Source organism: Mauremys mutica, chromosome 1 (assembly GCF_020497125.1).
Source record: "Mauremys mutica isolate MM-2020 ecotype Southern chromosome 1, ASM2049712v1, whole genome shotgun sequence".
Lineage (NCBI taxonomy): Eukaryota > Metazoa > Chordata > Testudines > Geoemydidae > Mauremys > Mauremys mutica.
In genome coordinates, this window is record NC_059072.1 from 25037308 (window position 1) to 25061627 (window position 24320).

The following is a 24320-nucleotide window of genomic DNA, read 5'->3' on the forward strand; positions in this document are numbered from 1 at the left end:
CAGCCCCACTTGACTTAGGTCCCAGGAATCAGTCAGACATATCCCACAATTCCATGGGACAACTTCCTTAGTCCTTTCTATCCAAACAAACTCTACTGAAAATGGAAGTCCCCTTCCTTCCCTCCCCCCCTTCTCCCACCCCCACATTTCCAAAAGGCAGCAGCTCGGGTCAGTGTTAATCCATTCTCTTCTGATCACTGGTTTGCAAGCGCACTATCAGAGAGCCTCCTGGGTTTGCAATGGAGAGCAAACTGATCAAGCCTTTTGCAAAGCAAGCTGCTTCCTGGTAACATGCAGGGCGGGCAGTAAAGTTTTCCCACAATGTACCACAGTCCTAGGGCTTGAGCAGCCACATTTTGAGAGTGGGGGTCGGAGGGAAACGCTAGGGATTCAGATGTGGTTACTTTGACTGAGGTCTGTGCACTGCAGTGTGGACACTAGAGCCCTAGGTTTGAGCAAAGGTTAGCAAACTCTTAACATAGGGTTAAAATACAACATAGACACTCAAATCCAGGGTTCCCTAACACAGGTCAGTTGACTCAAGTCCCACCAATCCTGGCCTTACATTGCAGTGTAGACATACCCTTACTGTCCCTGTGAAAAATCCATCCAAGGCCACCAAGTTATAAACTTTGAAAATCCCACAGGCGACCTCAATTCTGGCATTTCCTAATCTTTGAGTGCTTGACTTTGCAATATTAACATTCTTTAATGCAGTTTTTTGTGTATGTAATTATTTTGTTGTTGCTGGGTTAATATATCTGGGAGAAATGACAAGTCTATTTATTTATTTGTGAGTTTTAAAAAGTTTGTCAAGGTTGCCTAGATAATTGGATGGGTGCTTTTTAATAATTTGTGTATATCCAAGTAAATAAGTCAAACAATGGACTAAATCTAAAAACATTATAGATGGCTTGCAAATGAAAAAAAATAGGATTTTTGTACTTTTTTTGTTCTTAATAATGTATAATGAAGCTATGGAAGTTTAATGTTCTGTCTCTTCCCTCCCAAAAAGTATTTTTTTACTGCCTCTTCAGAAATTCTGATCTTGTCTACTTTGAAAGACACTATGGTGACTGAATAACTAGTAAATTCTGAAGACTGAAAGCTGAATAACTTAAAGGCAAAGAAATTTGTTGGGCTGTTTTAAGTTATTTTCATTAACATTTACAATTCTAATACCTAATGAACACCTGGGAGAAAGGATATCTTTGTTAAAGATTCAAATACTCCCACCATTTCAGCTAAATATGAAGAGTTCACAAATTCCAAGAAATCCTTTCACAAAACTAGGGAAGCCCTGGCACAAAGAAAGACAGACAAGCTGATTTTTTTAAAATGAAAAATCATACAAAACAAGAAGTCAAACTAGATAATCATAGTATCAGAGGGGTAGCCGTGTTAGTCTGGTTCTGTAAAAGCAGCAAAGAATCCTGTGGCACCTTATAGACTAACAGACGTTTTGCAGCATGAGCTTTCGTGGGTGAATACCCACTTCTTCGGATGCATTTCCACTACTTGCATCCGAAGAAGTGGGTATTCACCCACGAAAGCTCATGCTGCAAAACGTCTGTTAGTCTATAAGGTGCCACAGGATTCTTTGCTGCTTTTAGATAATCATAATAATCACTTCTGGACTTAAAAATCCATGAATGAATATTCTTCTATTATCTTACCAAGCAGTCAACTCCATTGCCATCTTGCCACCTGAACATTACCAATTGTTGTATAAGGGTAATTTAGAAACAAGTCAACACAGCTAATACCCAAGTTCCCTCTGGCAAAAAATGCATAGCTTGAGATGTACTGGACAGGAAGCAGAAAGGTATCAAAGACAACAGTGTATGAAGGGTTATTCTTTTTGATCGTTCTATTTCAGAAAAGAATTACACTGAGGACACTGGAATTCCAAGACAGTATATTACCTAGGATATTTAGTCACTCTGGGTAAAGGTACATTTCTTCCCCTCCCACAAAGTTGCATACACACAACGCTACCCCGATATAAAGCGACCCGGATATAACACGGTAAAACAGCACTCCAAGGGGGTGGGGCTGCGCATTCCGGTGGATCAAAGCCAGTTCGATATAACGCAGTTTCACCTATAACACGGTAAGATTTTTTGGCTCCTGAGAACAGCGTTATATCGAGGTAGAAGTGTACTTGCCTTCTTTCCCTGACAGAAGCTTAAAGATGACCTGCGAAAGGATTTTAAATAAATTGGAATTGTAAGTTTCTTCTTTTGTTTCATGACACCTTAAGGTGGCCTAAAGGGTATTTTTGTGCATTTTTTTGTTTAAACATTAGAAATAACAGGAACATAAAATTTGGACTTCTGCTGAACAATCACTGGGCATCATACATGTCAACATGGAACAGAAGCAACTTATGTACAACAAAAATGACCAAACTGTGAAATGCCTGTCACACCGTAACTGACAGATAATGCTTCTTCGCTATAAAAACAATTAAGGATGTTTAGTCACTGGGAATAAACAATTTAAAAAGGAAAACTGGAAGAACAAATTCCATCACTGTGTGCAGTGTATGGATGACCAGGATTCCTGGCTGCACAGCAGCCTGTCTGGCTTCCAAGTTCTAGAGGCAGCAGGATAGATAAAGACTGATGATAAATAAACAAATCTATTTAAAGTTAAATTTGAAATCATGACAACCTATGTCAGGGCCTAAATTTACTATAATTATTAAAATAATTTAATAAAATAATTTAATAATTTAAAGTAAATAAAAAATATGCTGCATCAATGACCTCTACTCAAAGAGTAAGAAGTTAAAGGGTGCTGCTTTTTAAACTATACACAGAGCTTGGGGAAAACATCTTCTGAGGTCAACTCAAGCTTTATAAACGTATTACAATGTACTGTATTAAGTTACTAAATCATATTCAGTGTTCATAATGAGGAAATGGGTGGTATTTACCTTTTTTCAAGTGTCTGTACTTTCAGTTTCAGTTTCTGTTGTGGAGAAAGCTTTAGCCTTAATTATTTTTGGTTTCAGCTTATCTAGCCGGTGTAGAGAGAATATTCTCTTTAGTTGGAATAGCTATTCAAAGCTGAGAAACCAACAGGGAGTTGAAAAAGCAAGAAAGCTAGTTTTACTCTTCCATCTATGAATAAAAGCAGGTGTACTGTAACTGTAGTTCTTTGTGATGCGGGTGCAGACATGTATTACATTCTGATGAGTGCATGCCCAGCACACTGCAGCTTTGGAGAACTTTGCTTAACTGTACCCCTGGGAACTGAACTCGCACTCTCTGGTCCTCAAAGCCCCTTCCATGGCTATTTAAGGGTGGCACCACCCCGACTCCCATCAGTTTCTTCGCACCAGAATCTTAAGATGGGAGACTCCAATGCAGAGAGGATGGATCCTGGAATAAACCTCTGCACCCATATCTTGAACAATTGTTACAGTACAGGTAAACCATTTTTTCCTTTTTCAAGTGGTTGCAGATGTGTATTCCACTCAGATGACTCAAGTAATTAATGGAAGCGTAGCTCAGAGTCTTCTTAAATAACTGCAAGAACTGCCTGTCCAAATTCTGTGTTCGCTCTAGATGCCATCATAATAGCATAATGCTTAGTAAAAATGTGTGTGGAAGACCAGGTAGTGGCCCTGCAAAAGTCCAATATAGAAAAGTCACTGAGAAGCGCAACAAAAGGCGCTTGGATCCCCTGTCAAATGAGCCACCAGTCTCCGTGATCATGGAGGTGTGGCCTGAGTTACCCCATATGCTGTGGTAATTACCCCATATGCTGTGGTAATCCATCTGGAAACAGTGTGTGCGGAAGCCACCAAGGAATAAAGTCTCTTCATCTGCATTTGAGACAGGCTTAGGAAAAAATACAGGTAACTATATGGTTTGGTTAAGGTGAAATTGTGACACCACTTCAGACAAAAACTTAGGCCACCTGGACTTTGAAAAACTGATCATATACAGACGCTGTGCCATGAAGGCCTGCAGATCAGTAGCTCTCCTTCTAGGAGTTATGGCAACAAGAAAAGCTGTCTTTTGGCACAGTAGATACACAGCAAGTGGCTAGGGGCTCAAACAGAGGACCCACAAGGGCAGCCAGTACAGTATCAAGGTCCTGCAAAGGACTCTCTTCTTTTACAAGTGGAAAGAGGTGGACAACACCTTTCAGAAATCTAACTACAATGCAATTGAAAAATACCAACTTCCCTTGGATCAGAGGATGAAATGTTAAGATCATTGCTAAGTGGACCCTCAACAAACTGAGCGACAGACTTGAGAACTTAAGATGAAATAGGTAATCCAAAATGACTTGAATACATACTAGCATTGGCTGAATTCCCCAAGCCAATGACTAAATCAAAAAACACTTCTCACTTAGCCAAATAGGTAGCCCTAGTAGAAAGTTTTCTACTATTAAGCAGGACTTGCTGCACTGCTTGCGAATATTGTTTCTGCTCATTTATCCATGCAGCATACATGCCATCAGATACAGACTGCTCAGCATTGGATACCATATCTGACTATGGCATTGTGTCAGCAGGTCAGGAATGAGGAAAACAGATCTGAGAAGTCAGACTGTGAAGGTTGGAAAACTAACACTGTCTTGGTCAAGCTGGTGCAATGAGTATCATCTTGGCATGATCTAGCTTCAGCATGAGAATCAGCTAGGAAATGAGTGGGAGGGGGAAGGGTGGGGAGGAAGGCATACATCAGTGCCAATCCAATTCAAATGGAAGGGGTCAGCTAATAAAGCTGCACTGAAACCTGCTCAGGAGCAAAAACTGACTGCACTTCTTGTCTTTCATTGCAAATAGGGTCCATCATTGGAATGCCCCATTCCTTCAAAATGGACCTTGGCATGCCACTCTTCTGAGATTCTGGGAAAAGTTCCTTCTGAACTGATCAGCCAAGTGACACTGAGCACCTGGCAAGTGAGCAGCTGTAAGAATGATATCTTCCCTGATACACAATTGCCAAAACTTCATTGCTTCCTGACAAAGATGGCTGGAGTGGGCTTCTCCACGCTTGTTCACATAATATATTGCGGTGGTATTGTCGGTGAGGATATGAAGCACTGTGCCCTTGATCTATGTCCAAAAGGCATGGCACGCATTGCAAATGGCTTGAAGCTCCAGAATGTTTATATGAAGAGACGCCTCCTGTTCTGTACACCAACAAACAAAAAGTTTCAATGTTTCCAGATGTTCTCGCCAACCTATTGTGTAGGATGGTCAAAAGGATCACCTTCACAAACACTGATCTGATTTGTCCACCATTGCAGGGTCTCCAGAGTTGCTGGTGGCACTCACACAAGGCTGTCCAAAGACTGACAATTCAGGTGATAGGCAACTTCAACCAAAATTGAAGAGGACAAAGGCACAATCTTGTATGCTGGAGTACGTAAGTGCATGGAGCCACATGGCCTAGTAATATGGTTGCCAACCCCCCAGGATTGTCCTGGAGTATCCAGGAATTAAAGAAAGATTAATCTTTATAATTCGATTATGTCATATGATGAAATTTCCAGGAATTTGTCCAACCAAAGTTGGCAACCCTACCTAGTAACCTAAGGCACACATGGACCATAACTGAAGTGTGAGACTGAAGGTAGAGATAGGCGATGAATTGTTCTGAATCGCTCTTGATGGAGAAAGGCCCTCACACTCGTAGAGTTTAATAGGGCCCAATTACCTTGATTTTTTTGTGTTGGAATTAAACGTCAACTTTTCTTTGATCAAAATCAGCTCCAGATCTAACGTGAGCTGGACATGATAGAGGACTTGATCGTCTGATTTGCCCCTCATTAGCCAATCATCTAGGTACAGGAACACATGGGCTTGGGGATCAAAAGTAGCAGTAGAATCCCTGTCCTCAGTGCTGACAGGGAACTTTCTCTATGGCTTCCAAAGCAGAGAGAGTCTGGATCTGCTGAATGAACAGGGACTCATGAGAGTTGTCCCTGAAAAGGCATGAGAGAGGTGGGTGGGAAAGAGGTATGGACAGGAATTGGATGGCAAAATCTGACCTCACAGTGCTTAGGACCAACTTGTGATTAGTTACTGCTTCCCAATCACTGAAAAAGCAGGAAAGGCTGTCCCCAAACAGAGGAGATATGGTCAAGGAGATCTCACCTAGAATGATGTCCTCGCTAGGAGAGTCAAATTACCTGCTTGCCCAAAGCAAAGGCCTTCTCCTTTGCGACTTACATATCTTCCTGGAGAAGTCCTGTTCTCTATCTCTATAAGCCAACTGCTGGAAATACAGCTGGGAATGTAGTCGGTAATGTTGCTACTGTTGTTGCTGACTCCCCAAGTGACATCTCTATCGCTGGGATATACACTCCAAATGAACCTAAAGTAGTTTGAGAAGTTTTTTTTCCCCCAAAGGGTGTAATGTCTCTCCAATTTTCTCTGAAAACAAAAACTAAACCATCAATTGGTAAACCCTCCATGCCTTGTTGGGCCTCAGGGGCTATGCCAGAGTTCCATAACCCCAAAGCTCTTCTCATTATTACAGCTGAGGCCATAATAACAGAGGCATCCGCGATATCTAGTGCTGACTGTAGAGATGTCTTAGTGATTAAACAACCTTCCTCGATGAAAACATTAAGCTCTTCTCTGGAGGATTCTGGTAATTTATCTGTAAATAGTCTCCCAATTTACAAATCAGACTTTGATAGTGCCTGCCAATTATTGATGAACATTCATAAAGTGAGGTTGAATACATTTTTCTTCCCATTAAATCTAACCTTTTAGACTGTGTCTTTCAGCACTGAGTTAAATCTCCCTTCACTATCTGTCATTTACGGCCATGACAACCAGAGAGTTAAGGGCTGGATGTGAGAAGCAGCACTCAAAACCCTGCATAGGGACATAATACCATTTGTCAGCGCACTTCGCTGTGGGCAGTAAGAAAACTAGGTATGCCAAAGTGCTTCATTTATAGGAAGAACTATCCTCTGGAACTAAACACTGGAGAATATCTACTCATGTATGGGTACTGTCCTGAAAGCCCAAAGTTGTGTTCATTCATCTTAGAAGATCTTGATACGATTTAAAATCCTCAGGCACAGGATGGGAGGAACCTGGTAGAGCGGAACTGTCCTATGAACAAGATGAAGAGGAAAGCGAGGGCCAATGGAATCTGCTGTGATCCTGCTTACTCCTGCTCAGATCAATCAGCTCAGAGAGCGCAATCTCAGTATGCATCTCCAGCCTTGTTGGGTCAGGAGGTGAGACAGGAAGAGGGTTTGATGAGCATGCTCTGGAATAAGTGCATGAATGCCATGGAGGAAATAGACATGGCACTGGGAGCCAGTAGGAACTAGGCTATGAACCCCTATCTCTATTACAAGAATGGTACTGATCCTGGTACCAATGATGATCCCCCAAAGATCTTGAAGATTTTCGAGCTTGGTATCTGAATGAAGAAAAAGTGGAAGCTGACTCTGAACTTGAATGCAAGGAACCCTCCAAACAATCCAAAGGGAATGGAAGAGCCATGCCTGGTGGAGCCATCACGTCCCGAATGACTCATCGGCACAGTATATGGGCACAGAAGAAGGCAGAGCAGTCAGTGACTTGAGTATTGGCAGTGTCATTAAGGCAGCACTAACACTCAATACTGAATAGACATCAGTATCAAAGTAGAGGCCAGTACTGCATTTGTAGCTCCAGCCCGTATCAGGCCAGTAGAAGCAAACATTGTCTCGGAGGGTCGAAGATGGAATCAGTATACAAGTGTTCCCTCAGTGCCAACAAGGAGAGTAGTCTTGTCTCTGCAGCCTGATTTTTAAATGGTGCCAGAGACAACACTTGCAACAGCCTGTATTCTGAGACAACCAACCCAGATGGTCCAAGGATCACAGAAGTTACTGCCACAGCTGAAGACTCCTGTATCACAGCTAAGTCCAACACAGAGAGGCAGAGTAAATCTGCAGGTGCTTGAAAAACCTGTGGAGTCAGTATGGTCAGTGTCGAGACCCATGTTGTTGATAACAGATTCAACAGCTGCTCTACTAATGGTACCGAGTTGACAATGCGGTGCTGGAACGGTCTCACCATGACACAGGAGAGTGGGTAAGGTGCCCTGCTCTATCCTGTGTACTCAAGGAAACCTGGTTGTGGCCAGCACCCCACTTAGAAAAGGTGGAAGAATCTCCTCGAACCTTAGAGCGACTGTGGTCAGTTTTATGAATCTTCTCTCTCAGGTGATGAGAGGAAGGATAAGAGTCTCTTCTTCTCCTTGGAGAAAAGTCAGAGCCTCAGAAGCACCAAAGGCCTCTGAGAGGCCAGACGACCCGATCCTGGAAACGCAGTGGGCCTCATGGCTTGATCTATCAAGAGCTGCTTTAGGCGTAAGTCTCTAGTTACCATGTCCTCTTTGTGAACGACCTGCATATGGAGTATTTAAATATGCCCCTTCGTCAGCCACAATAAGCAATGAGTATGGGGACCATTATTGAGTATGGCTACCCCACATGAGACATGCTTCTTGCAACTTGGAGAAGGCACTGCACCAGGCAAAACTAAAACTATTAATCTAACTAATTGAACACTAAGGGTATTACTACTAACTATATACAAAACCCTCCCAGAAAACTCTGCGTTAACACCACAAGTAAGGTAAATACCACACAGAATGCTCCAATTCAAGCCAGGAAGGAACTGAGTGGAGTTGATATCGCATTGGACTTAAATAGTCTTGGGAAGGGCTACAAGGGCCAAAGGGTGCAAGCACCACCCCAATGTGTACTGCTAAGCAAAGTTCTCCGGCTTTGGTTTGCTGGGCATGTACACACCTGAGTGGAATAGATGTCTGCAGACACATGAAGAAGAGGAGGATATCTACTAATTCTAAAAACATGAAAGATCCAGTCAGACTTTAAAAGGTATATAGGTGCCTATAGATATAAATAAGTGCTTAGAGTGATTTTCAAACCCCCACTGGGAATTAGCTTCCTAACTTGCTTAGGCACTTTTGAAAATTGCATCTATTTGCAACTTTAGGCGTCTATATGCCTTTGAAAATTTGGCACATGCTATCCAGAAAAAAAATATCAGTCAATTCACTGGCTAGAGTTAAATTTCCTTTATTTAATTAATCAGTTTTAAATGCACAATGTTTTGATTAACTTAATTTTTTTCTTATGTATCCAATACATTTAAGGCAATTTTACTTAACCATAAAAACTATTTTAAAATGCTGTGCATTTAATTGAATTCCAATTTCCATCCAAATGCAGTTTGACACAAATCACAAGTAAAAAATTATCACCTAGTAAACAAGAAAGGTGTCATTCACCATTTTCTAACAAAAAATGCAAAATTAAGAAATGTAATAAATGTATGTTGAGATATATAACCGCTTAAATGAATGTAAATAGACACAGTGAATCCTCTGTTTAGCAAAAAGTAATATTGTAAAGGCTGCAAATCATCATGTTTAATGATTATACCAACCAAAGAAAATGAACTTTTCTTTAGGAAAATAACTACAAATGCAATACATGATTAAAATCAATAATTTAAATGAAGGTTTAATTATTTCAATTATCATAAAAATTGGTAATTTAAATCAGTCCACTCTGTCTTGTAGCTTAGCTCACTGAACTCCTCCAGCATGGCATGACTTTCCACCTCCCCTGGATAGCGGGCTTGCTTTGGCAGCCCTGAGGAGCCAGTAGCCCAGTGAGCAAACAAAAAAATTCCATTTTGGTTCTCCCAAAATTAACGTTTTTTTCCCCCTCCTGAAAAATTTTTTTTACATCTTTCTTTCCGATTCATTACTATTTTTTTTTTAAACTTTAATTTTTTCAAGAGGAAAAGGCTGTTTTCCAGCCAGTTCTGTTAAGGGCCACCTGCCACAATGGGTCAGCATAAGAGTTCAAATTCTTGTCCTTCAGATTCAAAGCACAGACTACTACTTGAGCTAGAGGAACAAGTGTTATCCTCTATGTGGACCACTGGTTTGGGTGTGCAGCACATTCTTCCAGTTACATAACTATATGCTACACAGCAGTAGAAAAGTGGGGGTCAGGATTTCTAGGTTTTATTCCTGCCCTTAGGAGAGAAAAGTTTATTTAGTGGTAAGAGCAATGGGTCCGAGTACATAGATTTAGCACATTCTGCGGTAATATGGTTGAAAGGATGAGAGCTTGGTATACATAAAGGTTTCACTCCCAATTCTGCCTCAAGTGACATTGTGCAACCTCTCAGTTAATGTGAGGGGAATGATACTTGCCTCCCTCAGAGGGAAGGGATATGAGACTGCATCTGGAACCATCCTGCACTCACACCCCCACCCCTGCACCCCCACTGAGCTCCCTGCACTCAAACCATTATCCTAATGCCCCACTCCTGCACCATCCTGAGACCCTACATCCAGACCCCCAAGCCACTGACTCCCGACTAGCTGCACTCAGACACCCCCCCCAAACCCCACTCCCCCAGCACTCAGACCTCCTCCTCCCCTGCTGAGCCCCAACCACCTTCACCTGGAAGCCCCTGCAGAGTCCCATTGCCCCTGCACCTGGAACCCCCCCCAACGGGCCTCTGTGCATCCAGATCCCCCCACACCTAGACCACCCACTGAACTGCCTGCACCCAGATTGTCCCACACAGAATCCTCTCACATCACAACTGGATCCCCCCACACTGAGCCCCTCCACACTTGGATCCTGCCTGGTTGAGCTGCCTACCCCACACCTGGTGCAGAGGGGCAGGGCCCCAGGGTGTTTCCTTGTGCTGTGTCAGGGTCGGGTGCAGCCTCACCACTGAGTCCGTGTCCTGGGGGTGGGGAAGCTTCAGAGTGATCTCCCAACTTTGTGCAGCCAGTGGCCTGTGCTCCCCACTGCCATGCTGGAGCCTCTGCATTTATTTATTGACAAATAAAACTTGCAGAAATTTAAAATATTGTGCATAGTTTTTAATTTTTTGGTGAAGAATGCCCTTAGGAGTACTACAGTAGTCAGTGAGGAAAGGGTGACTTTAGATCCCATGGTCTCTTGGCTTCCTGCCCTGCATACCTTCCCTTGAGTCAAACGATATTCTACAGGGCAGGAGCTCTTCCTCTCGCCAATCACATTCCAGCTTGGCTGTACTACAGCAGGGGTCCCCAACCTTTTTAGGTCCAGGGACCGGTTTCGTTTGCCGGACCCTCCGCAGGCGTGCCTGCGGGAGGTCCAGCTGAGCCGCGGGACGAGCGCTCCCTCCGCAGTCGTGCCTGCGGGAGGTCCGCTGCTCCCGGGGCTCAGCTGGAGCTTCCGCAGGCACGCCTGCGGGAGGTCCACCGGCTCCAGTGGAGCTTCCGCAGGCGTGCCTGCGGAAGCTCCAGCTGAGCCCCGGGAGAAGCGGACCTCCCGCAGGCACGACTGCGGAGGGAGCGCTCGTCCCATGGCTCAGCTGGACCTCCCGTAGGCATGCCTGCGGAAGCTGCACTGGGTCGGTTCGCGGCCCGGTTTCTAAGAGGCCGCGGACCGGTACCGGGCCGCGGACCGGGGGTTGGGGACCCCTTTACTACAGAATAGAGGATAAGCATGTACACCTAAAAAATTAGACTATTTCTACTAAAAATGGCGTAGATAGCATTATAATGCATCCAAGCAGTAGAGGCAAGCTGCAATATGTTTAAATAAAAAAAACCATGCAATTTACATATCATTTTGTACTCTGGAATAGCATAACTATGTATTTTACTGTTCATGTTCTCCTGCCCTTGCCAGATAGATGCAAGTTGAGATTTATGTGCACATAGATTTTTTCCCTTTGGGACGCAATTTTTTGAACACATAGTAAAGAGATGGCAGAAGCTGTCATCAGGACATTCCAAATCTCATGATCCCATGACCTCTGAGTGGTTTTCCTAGACCACATGAATTAGATTTTTTCAATTGCACCAAATGTGTATTTTTGTGAGTTTGAAGAAAGGGTGGCAAAAGGTCATCGTAAGAACAAACATTAGTCCTATGCCTTTAAAACTTTCTTTGCTTCCACAATCACTAACTGCCCATGCATGATTTGTATTAATCAAGATAAATGTTTTCTAAATACAACAAAAAAAGAGCATCCATCTAATGCTCTGGGTGCCCGTGACAGTTTTTTTAAAATACACTAAAATAAACATTCTAAATTCCCAAATCAACTCAAAGACATAGTGACAATAAATATAACTAAAATTAATCACTCACCACACACAACCCCCATCACAACTGCCTAGCTCTACCCCACACTCAATTCTTTACAGGCAAAGGAGAAAAGGTGGGCCTTTCAGCACACCCTGAAGTCTAACAAACTCAGACTTCCTCCAGGGAGGAAGCAAGTTCCAAAATGTTCTGTCAGTAACCCCTCTCCCTACTATCTAAGGGTACTGTCTGCACATGCTGTTGGAGCAAGCTTCCAGCCCAGACAGATTTGGAATAGCAGGACTGAAACTAGTGCTCTAAAAATTGCTGTATAGATAGTGCTTTGAAGTTGCAATTTGGGCTCTGAAGTGTAGGGAGGAGGAGGGCTTCAGAGCCCAAGTTCCAGACACAGCTGCAACTCAAAGCACTGTCTATCCAGCAAATCCTGCCAGCCCAAGTTTATTGACCTGGTCTGGAAGACACTTCAAAATGCTATGTAGATCAACCCAAAGGGCTTCAGCTCAGGTACATCTACTAATCCTGCCACTGAGGCATTATGTTATAAGGAAAGAGGCAAGGTCTTACACAGGTAGATCCCAGGCCTTTTAGGTCTTATAGGTAAAAAAAAATCAAGATCTTAAAATCAATCCAGAAACCAGATGCACAGTGCAGATCATAGGTTTAACAGGCTCAAGGAAAGAAACATTGCTTAATAAAGGCACTGCTGAATTCTGCATCAGTTGCAGTTTTTTAGACTGAAGCTGGCCAACGACTCATTAAAAAAAAAAGTACTGTCATTCTAAAGTGTTCCTAAGACCTCACAGCCCACAAGATACCATGCTTTAAAAAAATCACTTATTTCTAGGCATTTCACTTCAGCTGTGATACCTGATTAGCAAGCACCTCAAAGTTGGCTACTGCCTATATCAGGAAGCTAATGTTGATATTAAAAATGTTTAGACAGTATAAAAAGTTGGGTTCTAGCTCTGGCAGATGACTATCTACCATTAAAATGTTTAAACTGAACAAAATAAATGAAAATAATAGAATGACATTTTATGGTCTAATCTCTTGTCTTTTAGGGTTATAAATCCATGTTTTATACCAATGGAATGTGGAGACTCCAATCTTTTCAATAGTATATATTCATGATCAGTCCTCATTGTGCAGATGCTATTTCATCTAACAATCATCACTGATCCCTGAACCAAGCAGTGCTTTTTTGGAACTGGTCCAGGACTGACCATAGAATAAATTATGGACCAATGTAATTTTCGATCTGTTTGCCTTTGACAATATGTAAAGAACAAAACTCAGAGTTTATAGAGTGATCAACAACTAAAAAATGAAAGATTGAAAAATTTTTGCATTACTTTGAATATGAAAGTACACATTCTGCCTGATATAAAAGAGTTTGCTATAAGTGAAATCCAACCTTTTGACAACAGAAATCCAACTTCACTAAATGCCAACTTCTAAGTGACCAATAAAGGAGACTACCACACCTATGAATGAATTAATAGAACTGTGCCAACATTTCCAGGTCAAACGTGGAACGGTCCTGAATTTGCAGAAACTAGACTACAGGCCTTGAAGCTTAAAAAAAAAAAAGTCCACATTTGAATGACCCAGTTCCCTCCCATGGGGAATTTCTTTATTACAGAACTACAGACAAGTTCTGGTTCATGCACTGTTACACATATTTGCACCATTTCACCCAAAGAGGGATTAAGTCTGGGTCTGATGCAATATCAGAATTCTTGTCTCAGTAACCATGACAGTCAAACTATAGAAAGCGTCCGTGTTCTCAATAACTGAGCAGGGGCATTGGAACAATTTTTATAGTGGGGATGCTGAGAGCCATTGAACCAAACCGTAAACCATGTATATAATGGAAACCACTTCAAGCCAGGCGGTGCGGCAGCACTCCCCAGAGCCCCTAGTTCCAGCACCTATGTAACTGAGTGGGAATTACTGAAGGTAATGTACAAGCGCACCACATGCCAGTCTCAGAGCCAGAAGTTAAGAGGACTGAAAAAAATCCCCCAAATTATCACTTTTCCAGCTCAGTGAAAGAGCCCAGCTGAAATGTACTCTTCTCTTTCTGATAAAACAAGCAAAAATGGATTCTGCTGAGCTGGGCTGATCCCCTGGATCACATGAGAGTTTCAGACTGTTTGGGACACTAAAGAAATGCCATGCAACTTCCACCAGGCTTAAAACAACCACCACTACCTCGAACCAGAATTGTGATGTTTGTTTTTATCCACACAGACAGAGCAAAATGTTCCCAGAAGATTCTATGTGCAGTTCAGATAAAAATGTAGGCATACCACTACTGTACTGGTTCACAAACATCAAGACATATCTAGACAAGTTTGAGTACAACAATTTACATAACTGTATTTATTAAGCTGTTATTGAGACATGGGAGGCCTTTCTCTAGTTTCCAACAAACTGCAAAGTTGTATCTACAATAGAATGTACCCAGGATACCTAACTCCTCAAGACAAAAGAAAAAAATACAATTTATTCAATAGTTATGGCTTATTTCCAAAACATACTAGTAACTGGATTAACATATTAGCTGATGATCCTTCTAGCAGCTATAAATGGAAATTCATGCAAGTATTTTTCAAAGGTCTAACAAGACTAAACCAGTTGACACCTACCACTCTCCACAGTGCACAGCCTTTAACACTCCTACAGCAGCTGTAGTCTGTCGTTCAAAACCTTGTCCTATGTGATCTGCATGGGCTCGTGTCCTGTCTTCAAAGAGCATTTCACGGGGCTCACTAGTTCGAGGTAGGTATTGCAGGTTTTTTATTTCATTGGTAGTTCTGTTTAAAAAACAAAACAAAACTAAACTAAAAATCTAACACTTCTCCCCACTCAAGTTTATAGTTTTCTACATTCAACAGGATCCATTTCTTCCTTCAGCATGCGCATATATTAGAATAAGAACATCTTGGCCAGATTACAGGATGATTAGCAGTACAAAAGTCATTTAGGGAACATTTATGAAATGTTAAAAGTAATCATATGTGCATTCACATTCATTCGTTTACATTTCTACTGAACAATTTGAGTATTGTGTATTACAGCTCTGTTCCACATTTCATCACTGGGTAGGAAAAAGTTTGCAAGACTACTTGTCAGAGATGTTAGAATAAAAAGAGAAAACACCACTGAGGTGGAACAGATCCTCTATGATCATTCAATGGCTAATCTAAAGCTGATAGTAAGAGACCATATTACATTAGGTGGACATCTGGGATTCTACAAACTAGGGGTCCCACCTGGAAAATATTTGGATGGGAAATCCACAAGGAAAATCTACATGCTAAAAGAAGTTATGTGTGATTCTGTAGGTGGCACTCTTCATTTTGAGTCATTATCTAAATCAGCACCCCAATATGATGTTATGGTGACTTTGTACTGTTAGAGGTCCCATCTTTCAGATGAGACAGAAGTCTTTGTCACTTGTAGTTTGTAAAGGTTCAATGGCACTTAAAGGTCCATAAGCACTTAAGAATAGGGAGTTAATACCAATACCTAGCCAAATTTGAGTAACCGTGTGCTGCCTACTTAAAATTTCCCCCACAGTATTCATATGGATATAGCATTCTTCATTTTTCCCCAAAACACGTTTCATTTTGCTTTATGCTGTTACCTCAAGGTAGCTGCAGTTTAGGGAGAGTGAAGAAAAGATGACCTGCGTTGTAAAATTACTATTTTAGTACTCATTACAGAAGCCCAGAGGCTCTAATCAGGATTGGCACATCATTATGCTAGGTGGTGTACAAATGCTTACGAAAAAACACATTTCCTTCCTTGAAGAACTTAAAAACTAAGAAGTGATTTTGTTTCTTCTTTTGGGGTAAAAAGCTACATAAACATAAGATTTATGCTATAATATAGCTACAGCCATTGGGATGAGTGGAAAAGGGATAGGTTAAAACAACTAACCAGATAACTCACCAAGCTAAGAATCTTAACATACCTTTTCCTTTTGAAAGGTGACTTTGGCATGTCAGCCACAGGGATCATCTGTTCTCCTGGACGTACCCACATGATGGGACCATCATCGCTATCTTTACGACTTTCTAATTTTAGACTAGAGAGTGTCCCCCACGGCAATGTACACTAATGGGAAATATAACAATCCACATTTTGATGTGAGTTATTTTCAAATACATTTAAAAATGGTTATTTGGTAAAATGAAAAAAAGTTAACAGATCTGGTAAATAAGTGAATGTAGGCAAGTGTGATGACTTGGGGAAACAGTCTGTACAATTTATGAATTCTGAACAATTCAGGAGATTACAAACTTTCTGTATCTATTTATACCATGATGAAAACTCCATCCTGAATACAGGGCCTAGGTAGTCTTCTCTGTTGTCCCTCTACCTCCATGTTGGACTGAAGTTCCAACGGGTAGTGGCACAGGACTGACAATAGAGGGTCATTAACTAGAAATGGTCCTCTAGTCTAATACAAACATCCAGGTAACAGATTGGCTTCCACTTAGAAGAACTGGTTTCTCAGCAAACGGAATGCCTGGCAATGAAGTCACTTGGCAAAGAGGTCCATGATCACCTGTTGAGGTCGATCTGGAAGTCACCTGATTAAGGGACTGAATAGTGATCAAAGGATTCACAAGGCGAATGCTGAGGGAGACCAACAGGAAGTTTGGTCAGGAAAGGGGTCAGTGTGGCCATGGTCACAGGAAGCAAGCTGGCGGGGAGGGGGAGGCGCAAGAGAGCTCCATGGTTCAGAACCCAAGCCATGCACTGCAAACAGGAGGACTCTGGATGGCCCCAGACAACCCTGACCCTAGCCCAAAGAATGCTCTGGAAGGGGCAGGTAACTGAGGCAACAAATGCATGTAGGAGTTTTTTTTTGTTTTGTTTTGTTTTTAATAGATATGTATATTTCTTGTGTTATTAAAGAACAAGCAGTGGTAGTTCAGAATCTTGTGCAATCTTGTCTGTGTGTACTAAACACGTGCCCCCTTGAAGAGATAAACCAGAAGGCCAAACCTTCAGGTGGAGTTCAGGGCAAGAGTGTGTTTAAGTTCTGAGGAAGCCTGAGGATTCAGCACTGGTTCCAGGGACTGGGCAGTGGTCCACATAATCAAAGTTCTCAGGAGCGGGTGCCATAGAGAAGATCTGCACCCTGAGTATGTGCCAAGGACAGTAACTGGACTCTGTTCAGATCTGCGGCTTAAAAACCCTGGAGACTCAATGGCTGGATGCCTTCACAGGAACCTGGTGAATGGCCAACATGGGTGCTCAACCAGATCTGTGAGATAATAAGTATTACAGCTCTATTACTTTAATATAGAACAGTGGTTTTCAACCTTTTTTTAATTTGTGGACCCCTAAACAATTTCAAATGGAAGTACAGACCCCTTTGAAAATTTTAGACAGTCTGCAGATCCCCAAGGGTCTGTGGACCACACGTTGAAAACCACTGATAGAGAGTATTTGGAAGAATATCTCCCCTTTCCCATCTTCCCCTTACTTTTAAGAAAGGTGAATCTTCCAACATATCAAGGAACTCTGGAAAGTAATCCCCCACTTCCTCATCCACTGCTCCAACCAAGCTGATCTGTCTCATTGGGCCAGCTCTATATGTACCATGGGAGTATGTTCTTTTTACCTAAAAGAAGAATATGAAAGTCAATTACGAGTTACATTGAGTTCATTAGGACTCAACAAAAGTTTACAAATCAATGCCATGTGCACATCCTGTCTTTCTGTCTTCTCTAAAACATGTGACTAACATTAATACTGTATACAGTCCTTATTAAACAGTATTAACAACTGTATTATATACTATCAATTATAAAATCATTATTTTGAAACACCAACTGGCTGACGTAGCAGGTAGCTTGAATGTAAAACTCATTTACTATAGCTCAAAACATGTATTTAAAATTCAAAAGAATAAAGATAGAAGATATTTCTAGCAAGTTGCAAGATTCACAGTTATGTCAAGTTAAGGTGGAATTTAACAGGGTGTTAAATATTCATTACTATGCATATCCAAACAATCAGCAAGATGTTTTGAGTGATATTCCTTTTACAGAAAGGGGATGGAATGTTGAAGTTATGGTTGCATGACAGCTGGCTAGAAAGAGGCCTGCAAAAAAGTAGAACATGTGAACCTATTGAAAGTAAGAAGATGAAACAAACCATCTTAAAACTTGAAAAAGGGCAAAGAAGTGAGACCAAAGCCATGTCTACATGGAGACTGTCAAGAAAGTTAAGGCAAATCAACCAAATGTATGCAAGTTAAATCACATTAAATCCCCAGGAGGATTTTCTCATTCAGGAGTAAAGTGGCCTAAGGCATGTCTACACTTGAAACTTACCATGGGTTTTGTGTATCTGCGTTATGTGATCTGCAACAAGTGTTTCACAAGCAGTTCATACACATCACATTGTTATCCTGTGATTAAGGTACTTCTGCCTCGTATCATTGCACCCACACAACACTGCGATGTTTTGAAATCAGCAACCAGCATTATGGGCAGACATCCCAGGCGCACTGCTCTGCCACTGTGCTCTATGCATTCTGGGATTTTTCATGCTGAGCACTCAGATACTTATTGGAAGGCAATCGAATTCTGGAGTTTACTGTCAAATTAAATTCCCATGATTCCTAATTTATCCTATCATGCATTAGGGTTTTTAGAGCCATCCAGTGCCATTTTCAAAGCACTGTCATGCAACATGCAGCACACATTGTGATCGCTACAATCCACACTGTGATGAACATAGATAAGCTGCTGTTAACATCTGAAGTTGGGCAGTGACTTCAGAACTGGGATGATAAGGCAATCAGAGAAGAGAAGGCTGAAATCATGCACACATCGTCAACTTTTTTTCCTGAAGCAGCTTCCCTTGGTGGAGCACCACTTTGGAGTGTGGCTAACGAGTATTGACTGGTGGGAAAGTATAGCACTGCAGATTGGGTATGAACACAAATGGCAGCAGAATTTCAGGATGTCAAAAGCCACTTTCTTAGAAAGCTTTGCAGAGTTTGCACAGGGCTACAGCAGCAGAATATCTATGTAAGAACTGCCCTCAGCACAGAGACGAGTGTGGCCATCCCCATCTGAAAGCTTGCCGACCCTACTACCTACACCTTACAACCAGTCAGTAGCTAACCAGTTCGTTGTTGGTAGATCAGCTATCTGGGCAGTTGAAATATAGATGTGCAATGTTATCAAGAAGGCTCTATCCCACTGTATCTTAAGACTGGGCAATGCACAGGCAATTAATTGGTTTGCATTGTTGGGGTTCCCAACTTATACTGGAGCCCACTGATGGGTCCCACATGCCTATTCTTAACCCTCCGTATCAGGCCCTAGAGTCCATCAACAGAAAAGGTTTCTCCCACTCACCCCCCGGCCCCATGGTGCTGCAAGGCCTGTTTGATCACCATGGAAAGTTTACCAGTATTTATGTGATATGGTCTATGAAGGTCCATGACTCCAGGATCTTCAGAAAGTCTAGAATGTTTTCTCCACTGACCAGTGGAACTTTTGCATCAATAGTATCAATGTACCTTGGTGGTAATGCCATTCCATCACTCATTCTGGGAGACTCAGCTTACCCTTTGCTTGCCTGGCTTAGCAACAGGTGGCCAGACTTGACAAAGGTTTTGAACAGCCTGACTGGAGGCCCCTACAAAAGGATGTAAGTACTCTGGGGCACAGAGCAAGAGACGCATTGTGTTCCAACTTCGAGTTCAGGTGCCATTTGTAAAGAATGCATGTATTTTTGCATAAGGCACTGATCAGCATTACTGAATATGTCTTCTTGTGTATGTGTACTGGGGCAAGGATTTAATCATATTTGGTGTGTATATCACCACATTTCTTGTTGCATTTTTAAGATATTGTGAGAACTGTTGTATTATAATGCTTTAAATGTAGATGAGGGGTTATGTATTTATTGTGCATGCATGGATACTGTGACCATGATACTGCACATTTGAATGAATGATGCAAGACTCAATCATGAATGTAAAACACATTTTCAATATTTCAAAAGGAATGAATACACCAATTTGAACATTGTGAGCAGTAAAAATAATATATTCAAATTCATAAAGCTGTGCAAATTCAGGTTTGAAGACCATGTGCTCCATCACCTGTGTCTGATGTGCTACCCGTTTCTCTAACCTTCCCATCCATTCAGTCCCCTTCCCTGTGGGTGCTAGGGGGAAAGAAAGGACAATGGACAAATTATTGTCCAAATTGTAGTCTCCATGCCAACATAGATAAAATGTTGCTTTTTCATTGATTTTGAAATTCCATTCCCATTGGCTCTTCCCAGTCCTCAGTGAGCTTGGAGATGGTAAGACGTTTGCAGTCTTCCCCCTTTGTACAAGGTCCCCTGAGCTTGTGGTGTGAGAGGATAGCTAGGGGAGGTGTCTGTTCTACCAAATTTCAGATTCAGAATAGTATATTCCAGCTGGACTCTGAGTCTACCTGGAATAACTTCACTGTTACAGACTAGGGACCAAATGGCTAGGAAGCAGTTCTGCAGAAAAGGACGTAGGGCTTACAGTGGACAAGAAGCTGGATATGAGTCAATAGTGTGCCCTTGTTGCCAAAAAGGTTAACGGCATTTTGGGCTGAATAAGTAGGGGCATTGCCAGCAGATCGAGGGACGTGACCATTCCCTTCTATTCGACATCGGTGAGGCCTCATCTGGAGTACTGTGTCCAGTTTTGGGCCCCATACTACAAGAAGGATGTGAAAAAATTGGAAAGAGTCCAGCGGAGGGCAACAAAAATGATTAGGGGGCTAGAGCACATGATTTATGAGGAGAGGCTGAGGGAACTGGGATTGTTGAGTCTGCAGAAGAGAAGAATGAGGGGGGATTTTATAGCTGCTTTCAACTACCTGAAAGGGGGTTCCAAAGAGATGGATCTAGACTGTTCTCAGTGGTAGCAGATGACAGAACAAGGAGTAATGGTCTCAAGTTGCAGTGGTGGAGGTTTAGGTTGGATATTAGGAAAAACTTTTTCACTAGGAGGGTGATAAAGCACTGGAATGGGTTACCTAGGGAGGTGGTGGAATCTCCTTCCTTAGAGATTTTTAAGGTCAGGCTTGACAAAGCCCTGGCTGGGATGATTTAGTTGGGGATTGGTCCTGCTTTGATCAGGGGGTTGGACTAGATGACCTCCTGAGGTCCCTTCCAACCCTGATATTCTATGATTCTATGATGGAGAAGGGAGTGCTTGCTAAAGGGAGTGCTTGCTAATAACTGAATGTGTTCCTCTCCAGCTTGCTGACAGAATAGCAGTAGCTTTGGGAGTGAGGGGAGCATTGGCAGATTAGTAATTGAACATGTGCTTCTGCAGGCTGTTCTTACTTTGGAGGAGGTTACCCTGATACACATCCCCAAAAGACAGAAAAGGATGTGTTTAAGAAGGTATTGAACAAATTTGAAAGATATGCTGTACTGGTGTTTGCTAGGATAATTCCCCTAGAGTTGGTGCAGGAGTGGAAGGGAAACAAGCTCTCTGGACAGGGCTGAGATAGCTGCAACACTCTGCAATCTCCCTGCAAAATTAGAGCACTGTTCACACCTTAAGTTGATATTTAACATCCACGATCAGCATAAAGTGCACTGCAAAATTAACAGAATTCTGAAACAAAATATTTCATGTCCCTTTTAGTTAAATGTTTTGAAATCTCTATGAAAATGTCTATAGCATGATTTGGGCAAGGTAATATAACAATCGTTCACTCAAAAATGAGGGCATTCACAAAACTGTGGACCATGACTTTGTTTCTTCTTTGTATTTGATGCCTTTCTTCAAATAGTCTCATGGGTTAACTAGGCAGTGCCACCATTATGTGAGAGAAAAGGGGTTGGGGAGGCGGGAGAGAAACCAATAAGCACCATCATAAGGGGGTGTGGGACAGTACATGGCAAGCTTAAGCAGCACTTGTGTTTCTGTTTATAGAAAAAAGGCATGGAGAGTTTGTACAGTCTCTGGTATGGCCATCACTGAGTAGCAGGTGTAGGTGAGACATAGGAGGCAGAGAGAAGGTAAACCAACATTGTGGTACCCTTTACAGTATCTGGAAATAAGTTAGTCAAAGCCCTCACCCTCCTGTCTTAAAGTGTTATTGTAATATGTCATTCCACACTCACTAGAATTGGTCCCCTCCAGTTTGGATCTGTGCCTGTGGTTTAGAGTGATCCTCCAGCTGTGGTCTGAGATGCTCCTGAATCTCTGCAACTGCGTCTGCCCTAGAGTTCACTGGATGAATGAGATCCTGGTTTGGAGGCTCAGTCAAAAAGTCCACAACATGCTATGGCTGAGTGGTGTAATCTCTAGCAAACATATTGTCCAGCTTCTAATAGTACCAGTAGACTGTGCTAGCTTTCCCTGAGGTCCCATAGTACTTAGCAGTTCTATACTCCAGCTGGAGCTCCTTTGCCTTGATGATGATGGAGTCTCACATCAATGATGACGTATGAAGAGTCACCAAACACTATAGGTGAACATGTGCCTTACTGCAACACTGGAGAGTGTCACAGTTGTGCCCCCATCTTGCATTTGTCAGGATAGCCACTTTCACACCTGTGCTGAACAAATGGTGTTCAGATGTGCCTGATCATATGCCTCTCTCTAGAGGGCAATGAAGTCTGCAATTTCAGCGCAGGACCACAGTAAAGAATGAGGATGACTGATCAATAATCAAGAGCATGACAGAGGTTTGTGAACTCCGCAGCTGCTGGAATTATGAAAGACAGAACCTGGCTCTGTGCCAACATTTAAAACAGGGAGGTGACAGCTGGTTAGGATGTCCTTTGAGCAGTGGCGGGCACACAAGTAAACAGAGAGGATGAGCAGATAACCAGTCAAGCGTGGTATACCAGTAGGATGACTTAGCAGATGTGTAACCATTTTTTTGGGATGAAGATGCACCCACACCTACTTTGCTGAAAGTAAACTCCTCCCGCATCTCAGTGAACCCATCTTCGAAGTGGGTTTAACAATACACATTAAAACACTAGATCATTTGTAACAAGAAGAAGAAACATTTATGGATGCAAGGCATTTAACAAAAAATAAATTAATCCACAACAAATTTCAAGCACAGACAAGCCCTTAGTTCGCTGTAGCTTAATCCTCCACCAAGGAGAGTTAAGCTACAGGAAACTAAGGCTACTTTACTCTTGAATGACAGAATTCACAAGGGGTTTTTTAATGCACTTTGACCAGTGTGCATTAATGTCACACCTTTAGTTGATTTATATTAACTTCCTGAGTGTCCCTATAGACAAACCCCACTACTGGGGGCAGATAGAGACCAGAACATGAGATTCCACCTCAGGTAGGGAGAAGCTTTCAGATCCAGAACTTCTGGGTGACTGACTGGTTGGGAGTTTATTTGGTACAAGTTTTTTTTTTTTACTCATACATTTCCTACAAATAAAAAATACGCAATTAGAAGCGATGACTGCAGTAAATTATCTTCCCAAAGAGATTTATACTTTTATATTTTAAAGATTTACATTTCAGTCAATGGTTTTCAATAATTCTCTTTTCCTCTCTGCTTACTATCATAAAAGCATAACTTATTCATAAGAACATAAGAATGGCCGTACTGGGTCAGACCAAAGGTCCATCCACCCAGTATCCTGTCCACTGACAGTGGCCAATGCCAGGTGCCCCAGAGAGAGTGAACCTAACAGGTAATGATCAAGTGATCTCTCTCCTGCTGTCCATCACCACACTCTGACAAACAGAGGCTAGGGACACCATTCCTTACCCATCCTGGCTAATAGCCATTAATGGACTTAACCTCCATGAATTTATCCAGTTCTCTTTTAAACTCTGTTATAGTCCTAGCCTTCACAACCTCCTCAGGAGGCAAGGAGTTCCACAAGTTGACTGTGTGAAAACTTCTTCCTTTTATTTGTTTTAAACCTGCTGCCCATTAATTTCATTTGGTGACCCCTAGTTCTTATATTATGGGAACAAGTAAATAACTTTTCCTTATTCACTTTCTCCACATCACTCATGATTTTATATACCTCTATCATCTCCCCCCATAGTTTCCTCTTTTCCAAGCTGAAAAGTCCTAGCCTCTTTCATCTCCCCTCATACGGGATCAATTCCAAACCCCTAATCATTTTAGTTGCCCTTCTCTGAACCTTTT

At 42.1% G+C, this 24320-nt stretch overlaps 1 protein-coding gene across 2 annotated transcripts in view; it reads right to left on the reverse strand.

The window, feature by feature from the left end:
- RSBN1L (round spermatid basic protein 1 like) overlaps positions 1–24320 on the reverse strand; it is a 105447-nt gene that overhangs the window by 15115 nt on the left and 66012 nt on the right. For both annotated transcript variants that reach the window (XM_045032472.1, XM_045032479.1), the window contains 3 exons: positions 17645–17782; positions 16121–16263; positions 14790–14957 (listed from right to left, as the gene is read on the reverse strand). In XM_045032472.1, the coding sequence (XP_044888407.1) occupies positions 14790–14957; positions 16121–16263; positions 17645–17782 (449 nt within the window). The remainder of the gene's footprint in view (positions 1–14789; positions 14958–16120; positions 16264–17644; positions 17783–24320) is intronic.